The 8,403-nt window shown below is 60.4% G+C and overlaps 1 protein-coding gene across 1 annotated transcript; it reads right to left on the bottom strand.

The window, feature by feature from the left end:
- Nucleotides 1–2,567: 2,567 nt before the first annotated feature.
- Nucleotides 2,568–8,301, bottom strand: DACT2 (dishevelled-binding antagonist of beta-catenin 2). The gene is made up of 7 exons (XM_015558359.1): nt 8,239–8,301; nt 6,271–6,394; nt 5,486–5,734; nt 3,572–5,126; nt 3,436–3,503; nt 3,300–3,367; nt 2,568–3,197 (listed from the first exon to the last, which is right to left on the bottom strand). Exons 1-4 carry the CDS (start codon nt 8,299–8,301, stop codon nt 3,610–3,612), a joined length of 1,953 nt encoding a protein of 650 aa, XP_015413845.1. The 3' UTR covers nt 2,568–3,197; nt 3,300–3,367; nt 3,436–3,503; nt 3,572–3,609.
- Nucleotides 8,302–8,403: the final 102 nt, after the last annotated feature.

The raw sequence follows: 8,403 nt of genomic DNA, 5'->3' as shown, positions 1-8,403 counted from the left end.
GAGGTGCCGGTGTCTGGTGCAGAGGCCACACCTGGGTCCTGGGCACGGTGGGGGGACCTGCAGTGTGACCTGTGCTTCCCATTCGCCCACAAAGGCCCTGTACTGAGGAACCTGCTCTGTGCCCTCTCGGGGGCTCCTGCAGGTCAGCCGGTCCCTCCATAGTGATTGTTCTGCCGCTGCCGGGGCGTGTGCACAGGCCGCTCAGTTCAAAGCACAGAAACCGGGGTGTCCATGTCGGTCCCGCTGCCGCTTTAAGAGATGGAACCACGGCGCCCGGGGGCCTCTCGGCCGAAGCTGAGCCCCTGGTGCTCGTGGGCACAGGCAGGCACCCCCTCACCTACAGGCAGCGCAGGGTGAGCCGCCCGGAGGCGGAGGCCCACTCGCCCAAAGGAGTTCCGGGAGGTAAGTGGCACACGAACGCCCGGGAGGCGGTGGGAGGCATTGCGGTGGTGTTTCTCCAGCAGCTGGGACCGCAGAGCGAGTCCCCCTCGCAGGGCAGCGCCTGGGGCCTGGGAGCAGCGGCCGCCAGCCTTTCGGGCTCACGGACCACCAGTGGCGACCACAGCTTAGGACGAAGGATTCCCACACCTCCTCCTCACAGCGTAGGGATCAGACGCTCCCGCAGACCCCGTCTCTCAGGCGCGGGGGGCTGAGCGGCTGCCCTACCTCCCGCGTCCTCGTTGGGTCCACGCGATGGAGCCAACACCCCTCTTGCCTGTGACCCCGGAGGTGGTGGTAGGAGTGAGCTGAGGGACCGACACCACACCATCTGGACGTCTCCGCCTGGTGAAGTCAGCACCGAGGGTGCGGCCAAAGCAAAGAGGATCCGGGCAAACAGTGAGGTCAGAGCTTTGCTGACACAAGGCCCAGCCTGTCCCCGCGGGAGGGACAGTGAATCACGAGGAGAGAGGGACTGGAGCCGGAGGACGGAGCGCGGGATGCCTGGTGAGGGCAGGTGAGCCGCCCGACCGACAGCCTCTCCACCCGCGGGCTCAGCGCGAGCGGTGCCCGGAGACGGCGAGGATGCCGCGGCATCGCATCGGGAGAGGGAGGAGCGGGGCCATGAAACACGATGACCAGTGTGCCCATCACAGCAGCAGAGCAGCCGCCGACGTGAGGAGGCCTGTGCCTTCCCAGCCAGGGCGGGAGTCAGGGCATAACACGGCCTTTCCTGTGATGAGCAGGTTACCGGGGAGCACAGAGGAACTGAAGGATGAGCAGGTTATTGGGGAGCACAGAGGGACCGAAGGATGAGCAGGTTATTGGGGAGCACAGAGGGACCGAAGGATGAGCAGGTTATTGGGGAGCACAGAGGGACCGAAGGATGAGCAGGTTATTGGGGAGCACAGAGGGACCGAAGGATGAGCAGGTTATTGGGGAGCACAGAGGGACCGAAGGATGAGCAGGTTATTGGGGAGCACAGAGGGACCGAAGGATGAGCAGGTTATTGGGGAGCACAGAGGGACCGAAGGATGAGCAGGTTATTGGGGAGCACAGAGGGACCGAAGGATGAGCAGGTTATTGGGGAGCACAGAGGGACCGAAGGATGAGCAGGTTATTGGGGAGCACAGAGGGACCGAAGGATGAGCAGGTTATTGGGGAGCACAGAGGGACCGAAGGATGAGCAGGTTATTGGGGAGCACAGAGGGACCGAAGGATGAGCAGGTTATTGGGGAGCACAGAGGGACCGAAGGATGAGCAGGTTATTGGGGAGCACAGAGGGACCGAAGGATGAGCAGGTTATTGGGGAGCACAGAGGGACCGAAGGATGAGCAGGTTATTGGGGAGCACAGAGGGACCGAAGGATGAGCAGGTTATTGGGGAGCACAGAGGGACCGAAGGATGAGCAGGTTATTGGGGAGCACAGAGGGACCGAAGGATGAGCAGGTTATTGGGGAGCACAGAGGGACCGAAGGATGAGCAGGTTATTGGGGAGCACAGAGGGACCGAAGGATGAGCAGGTTATTGGGGAGCACAGAGGGACCGAAGGATGAGCAGGTTATTGGGGAGCACAGAGGGACCGAAGGATGAGCAGGTTATTGGGGAGCACAGAGGGACCGAAGGATGAGCAGGTTATTGGGGAGCACAGAGGGACCGAAGGATGAGCAGGTTATTGGGGAGCACAGAGGGACCGAAGGATGAGCAGGTTATTGGGGAGCACAGAGGGACCGAAGGATGAGCAGGTTATTGGGGAGCACAGAGGGACCGAAGGATGAGCAGGTTATTGGGGAGCACAGAGGGACCGAAGGATGAGCAGGTTATTGGGGAGCACAGAGGGACCGAAGGATGAGCAGGTTATTGGGGAGCACAGAGGGACCGAAGGATGAGCAGGTTATTGGGGAGCACAGAGGGACCGATGGATGAGCAGGTTACCGGGGAGCACAGAGGGGCCGAAGCAGCCAGGGCTTTTAGTGGATCTGGTGTCACCTGCCAACGGGACCTGCAGGGCTCCACCCACCCGCCCGAAGGAGGCGCAGGGCCCTCTGGGCCCAGGCAAACACCGAACAGCAGAGCCCACGGTCCCCAGCAGACAGCCGAGACCCCAGCCTCACGGTGACTCAGAGACGAACGGCAAATCCTGGGTTTATTCACCCGAGGTGGACGTGGGGTCCCGTCCGCCCAGTTGCCCGCAGGGTCCGGCCGCCGAGCCCCGAGGAAGATGCTTTGCAGGGACGGGAGCAGGACCGAGTGGCCACCCCGGGGGCGGCAGACGCCTGGGCGAGTCGTGTCTGAGGCGGCTCGTGAGACCCCACAGCTCGTGTTCTCCGATGTCTGACGGGGCGGGAGGCGCCTGGGGCTCGGACCCTCGGCCCAGCCTGGCACCGGCTCCTCCCTCCACTCCTGGGTGATGGCCACTTTTCCAAGCGGAACTTCAGGCCACAAATGGGCAACAACATGGGAGAACCCACATCCGCAGAGTAAACAGGCGAACACGCTGGACTTTGTCCTCGGCCCTGGGAGGCCCCTCTGAGCCTGTCACACCCTCCCCGCCAACCCTGTTCCTCAGGAGGACGGCTCAGGAACACAGGTCAGGTTGCCTGGCCTCACACAGGGTCATGACCTTCAGCACAGCAGGTTCACACCAGGGTCATGACGTTTAACACAGCAGGTTCACACCAGGGTCATGACCTTCAGCACAGCAGGTTCACACCAGGGTCATGACGTTTAACACAGCAGGTTCACACCAGGGTCATGACCTTCAGCACAGCAGGTTCACACCATGGTCACGACCTTCAGTGCAACCAGCTCACACCAGGGTCATGAGCTTTAGTACAAACAGTTCACCCCAGGGTCATGACCTTCAGCACAGCAGGTTCACGCCAGGGTCATGACCTTCAGTGCAGCAGGTTCACACCATGGTCACGACCTTCAGTGCAACCAGCTCACACCAGGGTCATGAGCTTTAGTACAAACAGTTCACACCAGGGTCATGACCTTCAGCACAGCAGGTTCACACCAGGGTCATGACCTTCAGCACAGCAGGTTCACGTCAGGGTCATGACCTTCGGCGCAGCAGGTTCACACCAGCGTCATGACCTTCAGTACAACCAGCTCACACCAGGGTCATGACCTTCAGCGCAGTGGGCTGGAACCGGCAGATCTTCTTCTTCAGGGCCTTGGAGGCCTTGATGCGGCAGAGTTTGGGCACCGGGGACAGGGGTGGCCGGGAGCCAGGGGTGCGCAGGGGCTGGGTCTCCCCACCTCCTGGACACCGCCCTCCGCGTTGCTGCCGCTGGACTCCCGGTCCCCGAAGCGGCCGGCCGTGCGGTCGCTGGCCCTGTCCTCGCTGGTCGCGGTGACGGTGGAGTGGAAAAGGGAGGCACACGCGGCCGAGTGCTCGGAGCCAGACTCGCTCCTGGCCTGCGGGTGCCTGTAGGACAGCCTGAGCCTGGCCCGGGAGCACACAGGCCGCGGGCCACCCCCTCTCCGCGAGGCCGGCCTTGGGGGCCCCAGACCAGGGCCCTGGGCGCCAGGCAGGCGGGCGCGGGCTGAGATCTCCACGGATGACCGCCACCTGCGCTGCCTCTGCCGGGCCGCCCTGCCGGCCACCCCAGGGGCTTCCTCCCGGGGGAACAGGGCCTGGGCGGACGCCCCGTGGCCTTCCTGGCGGGCCACCAGCAGGGGGACGAGGAGGGACACTGGGTAGAGGCTGCACTCTGAGCAGGACCGGCCGGGAGCCTCCCTGGCCTGGGGAGGCCTTCTCTGAAGTCCAGCGCGGAATGTGGGGGGGAGCAGGGGGGCCAGGACGGTGCCCCCAGGTGGCGGCTGCCTCCCTGGCCTCGGTGCCCTGTTGCTGGCCCCCCTCCCCATCTTCACAGCCATTGTGGTGGGGAGGCCAGGCTTCTGGCCCGTTCGCAGCCCCATTGGGGCAGTGCTGCAGACGACAGAATGGGGGTGCACACAGGGCCCCGGGCCCAGCCTGGTGGACAGCCTGGCTGTGCCCTCCCAGCTGGTAGGAGCGGCCTGCGGAACCCGGGGCACACCCCCCAGCTGAGGGGAGCCCGGAATGGTCCCCACATGGACGCAGCTACAGGGGGGTTTCTGTCCCTCCCCTGGAAGGCTGCTGGGGGGCAGGGGGCTCCCACAAGGCGCAGGTCCCCACTGCTCAAGGTTATTCCCACCTGTGTCCCTCCTCAGAGCCCCCCCTCCCATGTCTGCTCTTCTTGGGGAGCAGGTCAGCCCCTCTGAGTGACGCTCAGTCTCTGCTCTCTGGGCTGGGGGTCCCTGCTCACCCACATGGCCCCTTGGGGTGCGCCCTAGGCCCCGCCGTCCAAGCAGCTTGTCTATGTAGGCTTGGGCTGCGCCAGCCTCGGGGATCGGTCCCGTCCGGATGGGGCGTGGGCCTGAGTGGCCGGGAAGGGACTGGCTGGAGGGCTGCGGGGGGCTGTCCCTCTGAGGGGTCTCCGTGGGCAGAGCGAAGAGGGGGCTCTGCAGAGCCACCGCGTGCAGGGGGCTGGGGTACAGGTACACCTCCCTGCCCCCCTTGGACACCAGGTCACGCTGGTACGTGGGGTCCAGCCTGAGGGGCAGGGGGCCTAGCCTGCGGCGGAGAAGCAGCGTGGACACGGCGTTGACGCCGGCCGTCGGGGGCCCTGCCCCAGCCAGGGGTGCTCTCTCGAGGTCACCTGGGAACGAGAAAGAGGGATCCAGGAGGAAGGGAAAGCGCTGGCACGCCTGTCCCGCCGACAGCCCACCCTCACGGCGCAGGTCTCCCTCCGCGGGAAACCGGGTGGGCGGCCGCGGGCCTCTCGTGCACCCTGGTCCCCTGCCGGCTCCAGCCTCCCCTCAGAGCGACCGACGCGTTTTATTGCAACAGCCCCGCTCCAGTGGGCGAAGTGGACGTTTGATTCCTACCTCCAGCCCAACCCACGCTGCTACAGGGAACGGGAAGCCGCCCGAAGGGGGGTACCACCCCCTCACAGGCTCCCGCTGTGCTCGCATCCCACCGCCTGGATGGGGCCCCACCCTTCCCGCTCTCCGGTACCTGTGGACATGGGCCTGGGCCGCGAGGGGCCCGCATCATTCTCGGTGGCCTGAAGTCCCCATGCAGGCAGGGGCACCCCGCACATGGTGGTGTCATCGGCCGACCAGGGCCGGCAGTCCCCTGCGCTGGTCCTGGCCTGCGGGGCGCTGGGCAGCAAAGTGCCCAGGGAGGAGGACAGGCGATCGCTGCACACGGATGTGCAGGAGGCAGACAGGGAGCAGGAGCCGCCATCGCTCATCTCGTAGAAGCCTGGGCGGGCAGACAGGAGGTCAGTGCAGGGCGTGGGTCTGGGTGTGTATGGGTCTGGTATGTGTATGGGTGTGTGCGTGTATATGTGTATGGTGTGTGTATATATGTGTGGCATGTGTATGGGTGTGTGAGCGTATGTATATGTGTGTGTATATATGGGTAGGTGTATATGTGTGTGGTGGTGTGTATGGGGATGTGTGAATACATGCGTATACATACATATGTGTATATCTGAGGCACATATATACCATGTAGGTGACACATATATGTAGATGGGCACGAGCATGCACATGTGCACACACATACACACATGTTTGTGTGTACAGGCACATGCATTTCTGTCACCACGTGTGTTTATATGCATGCACACATTTTACATACGTGTCTTGCATATACATGTGTGTATGCATGTGTGCCTGCGTCTGTGTGTGGTGTGTGTGTATGTGTGCATGCACGTGTGCAAATGTGCCTGCTTTCTCTGTGTGCAGTGTGTCTATGTGTACACACATGTGCCTATGACTGTGTGTGGCGTGTACCTGAGCTGGGCCGACTGTCGCCCTCGGTGGACGTCCTGCACACGTCGAGCTGCAGCTCACTGATCTGCTGGTCCAGTTGGTCCAAGTGGGTTTTCAGGCCGAGGTCCTGGCATCTCAGCCGGTTCTAGCACAGGAAAGAGCACAGACATCGGGACACCATGGCCGTGTCCATCACGGACACAGGTTAAGCCTGAGGCCCCCCGAGCCCCGCACATCCTCACCCTGCAAGCAACCCGCCCACTCACAGGAGAGAAAGGCCACTGGCCCCCACCCCCCGTGGTTTCCTCCTGATCGTAGCCTTCTTATCAGCAATGGTCAACCGAACACTTTGTACACACACATACACACACATACATACACACACACACTCACACACTCACACATAGACACATACACCCACAGACACACACAGATACACACACAGAGACACACACAGATACACACACAGAGACACACACAGATACACACACAGAGACACACACAGATACACACACAGAGACACACACAGATACACACACAGAGACACACACAGATACACACACAGAGACACACACAGATACACACACAGACACACACAGATACACACACAGAGACACACACAGATACACACACACAGACACATACAAACACACAGACACAAGACACACACCTACACTCACACAGTCACACAGATACACACATGCATACACACACACAGACACACACACGACACACACACACTCATACACATACACACATACACCCACAGACACACAACCACAGATACACACAAACCCACAGACACGCACACACACTCACACACACATACACACTCAGACACACACAACACCCACAGACACACACATACACTCACACACCACACACACACACATACATATTTCAGAGAGAAAGGGGGAGGGAGAGACAGAAACATTAATGATGAGAAAGAATCACTGATTAGCTGCCTCCTGCATGCCCCGCACTGGGGATCGAGTCTGCACATGGGCATGTGCCCTGACCAGGAATCGAACCTGGGACTCTTCAGTCCACAGGATGACACTCTATCCACTGAGCCACACCATCCAGGGCTCATACAGACAGAGTGACACCGCCTGTGAGTGAGATCAGGAGCCGACAGCACAGAAACGCCCAGTGGCAGGCACCGCACACAGATTTCCTCCTGCTGTTTAGTTCTTTGCATATATTGTACACACAACACATTAATACACATATAGTGCATACACATGTATATTATATAATACATATGACACACACGTGTATATTGCATCACATACAAAGCACACACAGGTGTATGTAGTATATAATACATACACAGCACACGTGCATATTATATATGTAACACATAGGTGTTTGTATTATATAATACATGTGGGCATGCTATATAATATACACGTGTACATTTTATAGAACACACACTACATGCCTGTGGATAGTGCTCGAAATACATCCACACATGTTCACACGCAAATGTGTATATTGCACAACACACACATGTGATACATGTGACACGTCCATAGGTTATACAGCACACGGCACATGCATGTGATGAGTGCTTATCATGCATGTACACACGCGCCACTAAGTGCAGGTGAACCCCTGCCCTGACTGTTTAATAAACGCCGATTTCTCCTTTCCGTGGTAGAACCTCACTGTGTTCAGGGTCTGCTGCACACGTTCTTGTTTTGATTAATAATCCATTTTGAGGAAAATCATTAATGAGCATGCGGTGCGTCCTGTTTAAGGAAATCATTGATTGGGTTTGATTTTACCCAGGAAACGGGGAGACCCCGAGGCCAATCACGGCTCAGGAAATCGCTCCGGTGACTTCACCGCGTGAGAACGCAGTGGGCGAGGAGGCGGCCGCGGAGGAGCAGGCGCAACCACCGCAGACTCCAGGGATCAGGCGGGCGCAGAGTCTGACAGCCCCCAGGCCAGGCCCACCGGGCGGCTTCCCAGGAGGGGGGGTACCGGCGCGAATGCAGATTCCCGGGCCCTGCCACCCACGGGCCGGATCCCAGGCCACGCCTGCATGCTAGCAAACTGCCCAGCCCAAAGACGCTGCATGGCCACACACCACAGATGGCCTGAAAACGCCTCCCGGGGCCACCACTGGACACACCTGGGACTCACCCC

This window comes from Myotis davidii, unplaced genomic scaffold, assembly GCF_000327345.1.
Source record: "Myotis davidii unplaced genomic scaffold, ASM32734v1 scaffold592, whole genome shotgun sequence".
In the NCBI taxonomy this organism is placed as follows: Eukaryota; Metazoa; Chordata; class Mammalia; order Chiroptera; family Vespertilionidae; genus Myotis; species Myotis davidii.
The sequence above is the reverse complement of the archived record's forward strand: the minus strand, read 5'-3'. Positions and strand labels throughout refer to the sequence as shown.

What these genes read in the sequence shown, in the direction of transcription:
- DACT2 (XM_015558359.1), bottom strand. Translation starts at nt 8,301, where the DNA reads ATGCAGGCGTGGCCTGGGATCCGGCCCGTGGGTGGCAGGGCCCGGGAA. An exon ending in GGGAATCTGCATTCGCGCCG is followed by an intron (nt 6,395 to 8,238) that starts GTACCCCCCCTC and finishes TTCCTGTGCTAG; the next exon opens with AACCGGCTGAGATGCCAGGA. An exon ending in CGACAGTCGGCCCAGCTCAG is followed by an intron (nt 5,735 to 6,270) that starts GTACACGCCACA and finishes CTGCCCGCCCAG; the next exon opens with GCTTCTACGAGATGAGCGAT.